This window comes from Lygodium microphyllum, chromosome 29 (assembly GCF_053477565.2).
Source record: "Lygodium microphyllum isolate KBCC chromosome 29, Lygodium_microphyllum_v1.1.10, whole genome shotgun sequence".
Lineage (NCBI taxonomy): Eukaryota > Viridiplantae > Streptophyta > Polypodiopsida > Schizaeales > Lygodiaceae > Lygodium > Lygodium microphyllum.
The window spans coordinates 34,798,723-34,810,044 of record NC_141163.1 but is presented as its reverse complement, the minus strand read 5'-3'; the positions used below and the strand labels follow the sequence as shown (position 1 = coordinate 34,810,044).

At 41.0% G+C, this 11,322-nt stretch overlaps 1 protein-coding gene across 1 annotated transcript in view; it reads left to right on the top strand.

Annotated features, from left to right (window-relative positions):
* Window positions 1–6,817: 6,817 nt before the first annotated feature.
* Window positions 6,818–11,322, top strand: part of LOC148010518 (uncharacterized) — a 44,183-nt gene continuing 39,678 nt past the window's right edge. The window contains 5 exon segments of the mRNA XM_087671087.1: window positions 6,818–7,031; window positions 7,264–7,426; window positions 7,530–9,986; window positions 9,988–10,436; window positions 10,844–11,031. Of these exon segments, the coding sequence (XP_087527213.1) occupies window positions 7,971–9,986; window positions 9,988–10,436; window positions 10,844–11,031 (2,653 nt within the window). The 5' untranslated portion in view covers window positions 6,818–7,031; window positions 7,264–7,426; window positions 7,530–7,970.

The following is an 11,322-nucleotide window of genomic DNA, read 5'->3' as shown; positions in this document are numbered from 1 at the left end:
GCCAAGACCTGTAAGCATAAAATTGAAGTAACAGGTGGTTGCCCTGTTTTGGATAGATCTGGGATTGTTCAAAATAGTCTATGGCTGAGCTAATTCAGCTCCAAATGCATCTCACATAAGAGGCATAACATCCACAATCAATAGTCATCAGTAGAAGCATCACATAAGCCACATGCATACGAATACATATTGTCTCAGACCTGAAATCTATTGCAAAATATTTTGTCATTAGAATTTGGAAAATCCAACATCACCATCGTGTCCAAAGCGTGCCAAAACCCCAACTTAAACTCTTACCTTGCCTGAATCGGGTTCCGAATGCCCGAGATATGATAAAAAGAGTGATTTTTGGGCCAAATTTTGAAACATGCGCAAAAAAAAACGTGAGCTGGCTAGGGGGTCTGTTGTCTCACGTGTCAACAATGGGGCCCAAAGGGGGCACAAATGGGGGCCAAAGAAGGCCTACACCAAGCCTCAGTAAGCCTTGATAGGCTGGAAGCAAGATCTAGGTGAAGGAAGCTTCAAGAGGTGTGAGTTATGGCTGTCCACAACCTGTGAAAACCCTGTTTACCTAGACCTATGGATTGAAGTAAAACTCTGAAATAATGAAGCAATACCTCAATTTCAATGCCTTGATGGTGCCTCAATAGGCCGGGAGGAAGCTTGGGAAGCCGGGGAGTGACGGGAGCTCAAGAGAATGAGCTATGGTTGCCGGGAAGGAGATCCAATGCGAGTGGGGAGTCAATGGGAAGTTGAGAATGCCACGAGCCAAGCTCAAGAGTCAGGAAGTCATGCTCTGATACTAGTTGAAAGGTGAGAAGGATCAAATCTTACACTCAAGAGCTATGGGGGGAGAGCAAGAGCAAGAAAGAGAGACAAGAAATGGGAACTCCAACAATCACAATGTGTGACCGGGCCTTCCTTTATTCAAACTGTCACTAAAAGAATAAATAATAAAGTGATGGTGATGGGCATTCGCCACCTACAACGTGCAGTGGTTGTGACTGTCAATGTAGTAATACACAGGCGGCTAGGCGGAGGTGCCTTTACTCCCAACAATAATTGCCCGATTTAAGTTCTTAGACAATTGGATTCGCTCAGAGTAATACATCTTGCAAGTCCATTGGACGTATTACTTCAAGACTGCGGTTCAAAGGAGTGTTCAAGCCATGGCAAAACTTGGATATTTGTTGTGCAATATCCATTGGTGGGGCATATTTTAGTAGGGTTACAAACTCTGAGTAGTAAGCTTCCAGGGTTAATTCCAACTGCTTAGGCTTGAAAAATTCATTCATCTTCAAAGTCTGGTAGATTGGCAGAAGGTATCATTCGCGTACAACATCTTTCAACTGAGTCCACGTAATAGTGGCTTCGAAAATACCTTGATTCTTGCACCATTGCTTCCACCATAACTAAGCCTAGCTAACTAACTTTAGTTTGCTAATCATTACTTGATTCATGGAGGCACTTCCTAAAGCAGAGAAATAATCATCCATCGACTCAATCTATATCTCTGCCTCTATTGCGACGTCTATTCCTTCTCCATCAAAATGGGGTGCCTTAATTTGCTTGAGAAGAAATTTCTTCTCTTGCATGTTAGCATTCCTGGGTGCAGAAGGTGCCTGACAATCAAGCCATACCACTCAGGTTATTTCTGTTTAGGATATGTCTATGAACTAAACATTAATCAATCACGCATCATCATGAAGTTTTGCTTTGATACCAACTATAACATGCCCGCTTGTCGGCTGTCCAAGCACATTTAAACGGTCCATCGAGAAACAATTCTAGGTGTCGCTGCCCGAAACATTCCATGGGAGTACCGGGCGGCAACGCCTAGAATTGTTTTTCAATGGACTGCTAAAACGTGCTTGGGCCTTTGAGTGAGAGACTGGGAACATTACTTAGAGTGGACATAAGGTTCTCATATGGATCCTTGTTTACCGCTAAAACGTGCTTGGGCCTTTGAGTGAGAGACTGGGAACATTACTTAGAGTGGACACAAGGTTCTCATATGGATCCTTGTTTACACTTGCAAGCAATACGGTTATTGCTTCATCTTTATCAACATTCTTCTTAAGAGTTGCAAGTTGGGTTTTTCAGCTCTTGAACTTGTTAATGTGTATGGTCATTGAAGCATTGTCTTTGATATCTAGTTTATAAAACTACATGAGTAATTTTGCCTTTGAGTTCTTTGCTTGGGTACCAAACATTCTATCAAGTTTCTCCCAAGTGATTCTAGCATTTCTAATGCTAGATATATGATGCAGTATGTCATCACTTACTCCCTAGGCAATGATGCCTAGTGCCTTGCTATTCATCCTCTTCCGTTCTTTGGTTTTGAATTGGTCTTCTTCAACAAACCCGTCTTTATCATCTTCATTCTTGCTCTCTGCATCATCTTCAAACAGGTTCCACAAGTCCTTTCGCATCAAGTGATACATGGTCTTCTCCTTCCAGGCATGAAATCCTTCACCATTGAATTTAGATATTTGCTCAAGCTCTACCATGTTGCTAAACTTCAGTTAACCATGTATTTTAATGTGTCAAGAGACACAAGAGAAAGAGTGTCAAATTGACACTAGTTGAGTATTAATAGATACTAGTTAGTACTTGATCTGCTTTCTCTCACAACCTTCATGGATGACTTCTAAGCTTCTTCGGGTACTTCTAGAACTATAATGAACTTCAGAGAGTATTGCTCAGTGTGACTGAAATCACTGTTGATAACTTCAGTAAGAAGAACTTGTGAAAAAATGTCAAATTTTGAAGTTTTGGCTATGGCATCCACAAGGTCCAGCTAAGATTTGAAGTTGAAACTGGAGACATGAGCTAATTGTGAGTTGGTTAGAGATCACCAAAGGTGAAGAGAGACTAAAGAGTCAAGTATGAACTGTGCCATGCCCAAGTGGGCTTTGATACCATGTTAGAAGTTGTGGATCTAGAGCATGACACAAGCTATGGTGAATGAAAGACAAAGACCAAACTCATAATGACATGGACAAGTAGAGACAAATTTTTACACAAGTGAATTAGGTTTCAAGATAGATTAGCTTGGACTCATAAACACAATCTTGCAGTGTAAGATTGACAATAGCAATCCACTTAACTAAAAGTACAAAGCATCATGACATTGTATTCATTTCATAGTCAAGTACAATGCTTTATAGAAATTGGGTTGTTCCACTCTCCTCACTGTGCATATGGGATTCAGGACAACTCTTCCTGGAGTATATATCATTTGTCTATTTCTCAACAAGCATGTAGTTGATCACCCATGTAGTTTTATTTGTTTTATGAATAAATAACAATTGATTTTTAAACCCTAGACAATGTTATATAAATTCTTATGAAAATAAGATGATTTTATATTTATTTAATTTTGCATATTTTCTTTGTATATTTGCCACATGATTGTGAGGTGCTATGTATGGGCCAACATGTGACACTGGTTGCATTATACTTGGTAGATAAATGGCAGGAAACTGATGTGTTTTGTGTTGTGGTGAGCAGATTGTTAAGAGTTATGTATATTAAATATTTTGAGAAAGCACATTTTAATGCATAGAAATTGTTTACAAGTTGGATGCTTCACAACGTGGAAATATTGTATTTTAGGGCACTTATTACACACAAGGATAATATATATACATACATGTAAATTTTTTACTTGGATGTAAGTGTACAAGGTCAAGAGGACTTGATTATTATTTTATAAAACCTTACATTAAATTTATTGGAATAGAAATTAGAATAAAAGCAAGGCATTCATGGAAAAAAAGTTAGAATCCAAAAAGGGAATGTTTTTCAATTATATTTTTGAGGACAAAAGCATAATAGAAATTCATGTACACATATATCAGGGAGGTGCTCAGCCATGCATGGGGAGAGATTATACCCAATATTGTCATGCATGTCTCCACTATTTCTCTTCTTTCTTGCATATTGTATCCTCTTCAATTTCAAGTTAATTTGTGTAATCATATGATAAAGGACCTCACTACCATGGAAGTGTGGTTCCCCAAACCATTATTCGAAGGCTAATTTCTTTGTCCCTCCCTCTCCCCTCCCTTCTCTCTCTCCCCTTTACATGTGTGTGCACATGAGCAATGTGCAATTATCACTTGTAACATGAGAATATTTGTTTTGTGATACATGTTTTGTATACTTTGACAACTAATGATTGGATTAGGTATAGTGTCCACTAACCTACTCTACTTGGTCTCAATTATCACTCCTTTGAAGTGCTAGCATAATTGACTATGGTGTTTGATTATTCATGACAATTTGTACAAAAAGTCATAAGTTATCGAAAAAATCAGTTCTAAGATGTTACCTTCAACCATAAGTTGGTAAGTGATAATGTAATTGCAAATAGCTAAGGGATACATTTAGTGGGTATTCATGATTTCCCTTGGTGGGCACCTCATTAGTAACATGGATCTTCCACCTATATAAATTCAATTCATGTTTGTTGATTAAAGTAGATCTAGTCATCACTCATCTTTTTTTTTTGGGGGGGGGGGGGGGGGGGGGGTGGGTGTGTAAGAAAGCACATGATTTGAAGGGTAAAGAATGTTCATAACAATTTGTATACAAAGTTGTGTGTTATCAAAAAAAGCAACACCAAGATGTTACCTTCAACCATAAGTTGGTAAATGACATTACAAATAGCTAGGATGTCCACTTAGTGGGCATTAAGGATTTCCCTCCATGGGTATCAATAACATTGATCTTTCACCTATAAATTCACTTCATGTCTACTAGCAAAAGTAGATCCAATAATCTCTCATCCATTTTTGTTTTTGTTTTTTTTTTTTTTTTGGGCGCAAGGGGGGTTGTTTGTGTTAGAAAGCATATGATTTGAAAGGTTAAGCATGAGGTTGCCGCTTAAGCTACTATTGACCACTTTGTAAAGTAGTCTCTTAACAACCTCATATTGTTCCTAAAAGAGTTCATTAATGTTTGAAATTGTGGTACTTAGAACAATCCTACATAATACCCTAAGTGATGTTTGAAATTGTGGTATACTTGGAGCAATCCTTGTGGACACCTAGATTTTGGGAAATGTTTCTATAAACTCCTAAACCAATTAGAGGCACACCATGCCTTACTATTGTCCCCTATTTCTTGTGGCCACTGTCATTGGATTTTTTATATGAAGTGTGAAAATGGGGTATACTCTATCTTGTGGAAGAGTTCATGCTTTATAGAATGGTAAGTGAGACTTCTTGGTCAGTCAACTTCTCTACCTTGCTCATTGTCATGACAATAGGAAAGTTAATGACCATGTGGCTTTAATTATAGGGCTGAAGTGCTTCTAAAGGCCCATATAGAGTACTGGCAGGGAGTAATGCATTACTACTCATATGTCTTGCCTACGGTGGATGCTACCTACCATCTACCACTAGAAGATTGATAAATATGTATGAGATAATGAGGTGATCCCTACAAGTTATGGATTATGTTTAGCAAAGATTTGTCATATATCAATGTGTGTTTTGAGCCGTAGTCTCAGTTGTATTGGGTTATCATCCCAAGTGTATGTTTTTGCCTTTGTCTTGGTAGTTCTATGAGATGTATTACAATATTATTACTCTATTGAGCTTATGAAATGAAATCACTGGGATTCAACTCTCTCTGTCTCACTTGATTCTACCCATATTCTAAAATCTTCTCTCTTTCTTCTTGTTCCATCTATGAGTCTTCCTACACCCTTTTGTCTCTTACCCCTGTAATAGACCTTCAACCTTACGTGCTCCGACACTGAGTATCGTTAGTTTGGGTAGTAATAACTTTTACATAGCTACGTTTGAAGGAGGTTATGAGGTGTCCTATGAGAGCTTTTTCTTGCAATATTTGCTAAATTGAGGCGGTGAGACCTCCTATCTCATGCTACTATAGCTTATATAGAATTGCAAAAGAATGCACTGCAAACACATAAAGACAAAGCATTGAGCTTGAATTCTTGAATATGGAGATTTATGGAAATGATGTAGTAAATTGGATAAACTTTTTTGGCATAAATGCAAATGAATATGTAAGTGAATGTATATTAGGATCCCGTAAATCATGTTGCTCGTCTACAAACTGCAATCCACCCTAATTGTAGTAGGAATTCCAGTTTGGTCAACAATGTCTCCTCGATGAGCTTTTGGATGGATGAGAGAGAGAGAGAGAGAGAGAGAGAGAGAGAGAGAGAGAGAGAGAGAGAGAGAGAGAGAGAGAGAGAGAGAGAGAGAATGTGTGTGTGTGTGTGTGTGTGAGTCACCAAACGTAAAGGAGGAGGAGGAGGTTGATATAGTGGGGACCAATAGCAAGCATAGAGAAGAAGAAAAAGAAGAAGGTGTTATCTGTAAGCCCTATAGATTGATGAGAAGAAGATTGATTGACTACATTTGTCTCCTTTCTTTGTTTGCCCCTCTTTGCTTGCTATGTGTTAAAATGGGGATAGCTTTTGAGGCTCTAAAGAGCTTCTAGTGCTTTGGAAAGAGGTTTGGTAAAGCTCATTTTAATAGATTTTAGTAGATTAATAGATTAAAACAAATTACAATTATAAGAATATTGTTACACAATCATAAACAAACATTTCTATTAGAAAAACAACATATTGACACGGGTCTGATGCTGATGCAATTTTGGCTTAAACTCGATAAAATTTTATTGTTGCATGGGGTGGCGGGATACTTTACCCTTGGGCTGATTTGTTTGATTACTTTTCGTCTGCATTTGCATGGGATTGTTTAAACTTTACCGGGAAGAGACACGTCTCAGGACTACTTGTTTTTTCCAAAGAGTGGTGGGAAAGCAACCTGCATGAGTTGAATGTTTTTCATTCACACGGCCTCCGAACGGACACCGAGTCAAAATTGAAATGTTTTTGTTTTTCCTCCGAATGCGCGTCTGGACCTGTGATGATGATGATGAAGCTCTTCTGGCATGGCAGACATAGATGCTAGCCTTTTTACTCACACAGCTGAAGTAGCAGGCTTCTTTGAAGAACTTGTTAGAACCGGAAGGCTATCTCCTAGGTAAGCTTGATTTTGCTCCTTGGATCCTTGGAGAGAGAGAGAGAGAGAGAGAGAGAGAGAGAGAGAGAGAGAGGACGGAAGAACCAAAGCTCCTTGCACGGTCATTTCCGAGAACCTCCAATAAACAGAAACGGCAGTGTTTGATAGCTAAGAAGCTTGGAAACTTCGGTGTCTGACATTCCCCGGAGACCTTCTTTGTCTTCATTTTCTGATCTTGCACGGTTTTCTTCAGAATCGCTCCCTGCTCGCAGTCTTCTCCAACTGGACTTCTGCGTTCGATTGGATTCACAGGACAAGAGGAGACCAAGAAGAACGACAAAACAGAAGACGAAGGGTGAAGAAGAAGAAGAAGAAGAAGAAGAAGCAGCCGCAGCAGCTAGATTTCGCATGTCCAGGTACTCCTTCTCAGAATTTGCACCAGACCTCCCGCGTGGAGAACGTTTCCATCGCAATCACGTATGATCTGATTGGTGGTGCATCTAACATGGTTTCGCGCAGTCTCACAGTCCTGATCTGCCGTCCAGCTACCAGGCTGGTCATGGCTCCACAAATAGCAAGGAACTCGGTCTTTGCAGGGGTTTAAGCAGCTGGAAAAATGCTTTTTCTATCCAGCTCAGGTGTTTTGATTGAGGTCGAAGCTCCAGGGTAGAAGTTTTCTATGAATTATCCCGCAGGAGGCATATAGTGGAGCAGAGATTAGCAACAAATTAACTACATGTCATTATACCATTGTGGACTATACCTCGTAAGACTTGAGTTATGAGAGCCTAACGAAGAGGACCAAAGGAAGCTATTCATCATGTATATGGCTTAATCAAATCATTAACAAGGATATGCAGCACCGAGCATTCTGAATCGACAATACCACTACCGTAAACATTTGCAATTCTTGCTTCATTTTCCAAATTAAGTGCAGTGCTTTACTCAATTCTCGAACCTATGGAACCGCCAGCTAGTCAACCCATTTCTGCTCCTGCTTTAGCACCGGGACTCAAGAGCCCATCAAATATCAAGGTAGTTATTATTGCTGTTGTCATCACAGCGGTAGTAACTTCAATCATTGCTGTGGCAATCTTTTGCTTCTACCAGAAACGCAGGCCTGCAAAGAAGAAAGAGGACAGTATTTTCAATTCGACCTATGATAATCCCTTATTGAATACAGGTATTCGAAGTCATTTTTGGAAATTTCAGGGGGGTGCTGGTGCCCCTAATGAGTCGACGATGATGCAGAACGTTGTGCCAGGTTGGCCAACTTCACCCACACAAAAATATGACATTACTGAGGCTCATGACTCAAAGGAGGAAGTGGATAAGAAGCTCGGAAGCATGGAATGGATAGGTCCTGTTGGTTTTCGAAGTAACTCAGCACCTCCCTCTTTCAAGAAAGCACAGGAGCTTACTAGCATGTGTCCATTACCTGACAAGACTGACGCCTGTGCTTCTGCAATAGCAGGGCCAGCTTCTTCGACAATTTCTCAACCACCTAAATCTGCAGTTGCAGTATCTCTCCATCCTACTCCCAAACTTGAAAATGGAAAAAGACCTGGAAGGGATGCGACTAAGGACACAAATGAATCATTGGACCTTAGTACTGGCTCAATCGTTGGAGATTTTGGGCAAGGTTTTCTGCTGAGCAATCTGAATACCTCTTATTCAGATCGTTTGCCTACAGATTCATCTGTCTTACAACAGGCAATGGCTGTTACAGGCAATCTCTCAGTTTCTATGGACACAGAAACAAGTGTAGCATCACTTGTAGACAATTGCCCTAATTCTGTGTCCACAGGAATCAGTTTATCATCATCTGTAGCAATGGATTACTCTCTTTCAAGGCAACCATCAACCCAGCTGTTGTCCTTTTCACCTCCGATGAAGGAAACAGTGCCAGGACTTCGACCCCATACAGAAAAGCTGCCTGGTGAAAGTCACATTCCAGGTCAATCTTCAATCATGCCATTAAATTTACAGAACTCTTTGTCATTATCGTCTTTTCCAGATATATCATCTGTAGTGGCAAATGAAGTTCTTAATCCAAAGCAAGCTGGCCAGGGAGCACTATCAAGCTTTATCAGCACAAAAATTGCTGAACTACACAGGCCTTCAAATGCATGGGTTACTGGGTCTGCCTCTACAGATGGAATGTGTGACCAATCTTTTGATCTGTTGACTACTAATGCTACAACTGGCAATCTAGCCAAATCTGATCCGCTCAGTTCTGAGCTGCGTTTTCCATCAAAAAAAAGCAATGTAGCCCCTCCTGCAGTTTTTTCTTTTACTACACAGCCTGTTCCACCTCTCCCTCTACCTCCTGCTCTTGTATCAGCTGCTATTGTTAAAGCTCGGCAAAATTCTTCTTCCAGTGAGATTCTACCTCCAATACCTGTCAAGTCTGTTGCTGCAGCATTCTCCAGTCAAGCTTCTCATACATTGACAGCCCCACCTCCGTCTTCTCTTCAAGGACAAAAATCAAAAGCTCCCACCTTGTCATCATTGAATAATGATACTGTGTCAGAATCATTTGGTGCTGCCCCCTCCATTCCGAAGGGTCCAACTAATGAAATTGTAACTGGTGAAACTTTGGAAACATCCACCTCCTCTTTGAAGTTGTCTAATGATAGCTCTGCTCATTTTCTACATGAGGTGGAGACTGAGAAGCAGCTCATGTCAACAATTCCCTCCATACCTAGCGCAAAGGGTGCTCTTGTGCTGTCTCTATTTCCTCCTCCAACTGCAGAGGTTTTGTCTGTGGCAAAACTGCCACCGTCATCATTACCAACCCCATCCCCATCCCCACCCCCACCCCTTTCTTTAACAACTTCCTTACCAAGCGTCAATGAATCACTTGCACGTCCTTCACTCCCCGAGGTAAGTCAACTCCCCCAACCACCACCACCACCACTGCCACTGCTGCCACGGCCGCCACTTCTTCCACCATTACAAGCTAAAAAAGCTCCTGCTGCCACGGCCGCCACTTCTTCCACCATTACAAGCTAAAAAAGCTCCTCCAGTGCCACCGCCACCACCACCTCTTCCTCCAAATGCCAAGGCTTCTATCCCACCAGTTGATTCTGTTGGGACTACTGACAGTTCCACCAAAGTTGTGCCACCCCCACCACCTCCTTTACCTCCCTTGGTGCCTCCTCCAGCACCTAGGGCAAAGGGCCCTCCTGCTCCCCCGCCCCCAGGACCTGGTGCAAAGGTTCCTCCAGCACCACCTCCTCCACGTGGCCCCCCTGCACCACCTGGTTCTGCTCCTCGTCCACCTTCCAACTCTAAACCTCCTCAAGGCCCACAAGTGGATGCGGCTCAGAATGTGCAAAAGCTAAAGCCCTTGCACTGGGACAAAGTCAGAGCAGATCCATCACGTTCCATGGTTTGGGACAGGCTCAAATCGGGCTCTTTTCAGTAAGTATGCAGATTGTTTAGATTTGTACCAGCATGTATCTTTGTTTCTGTGCTATGTTTATAAAGTCAATACTCTTGAGGTTTTACTGGCTTGAGCACATAATATGACAGCAGAATTCATGCCTTGAAGTTCATGGTTTTGTCCTTTTTAGTGGGACTCAGGAGGTCCGTGTAGTTGGTGTCGTGAATGTCTTATACTTCAACATTAGGAGTATGATTGCTTAATATATCGAGTATGTGCAAACTGATAAGAATACAATGAATTTTCATCACATATTTCTGTGTTTTGTGCTGGGTAGGGTAAAGGTGCATGCGATATACTGAATTTGATTGATCTCAACCTGCATTTTCTGGGCAAAGCTTGTGCTTTTTAATTGCCTCACCTCAGCATTTTCTTCTGCTGACAGGTTGAATGAAGATGAAATAGCAAGCTTGTTTGGTGTTAACGCAAATACCACTGTCAAGCAGATCAGCAAATCATCTGTTCCATCAAAGCCAAAAGGAATCCTTGATGCAAAAAAAGCTCACCACATGGCCATTCAGCTGCGAGCATTACATATTTCTACGCAAGACATATGTGATGCCTTGCTTGAAGGTATCTCTAAGAGAAGCAAAAGTTTATGCTATGGAAATGAGCTGGCAAGAATGATGACTAGAGCATTGCATTTGACTCACTGTGTTTCTGTAGAATTTTTTACTCCATGATGGTGGATTTCATTGACCTTCTAGTTGCTGGCAGTCTAGTTTACAGTTTGTATAACACGTGTGTTCTTAGGAAGTCTAGGGAGCTGGAAACCTTGTCGAAGTGATGAAGAGCGAGAAATTTGGTAATGGAGAGAAAGCAAGCCAAGATCCGAATGTTTATGCAAAAATATGTCCATGGCAA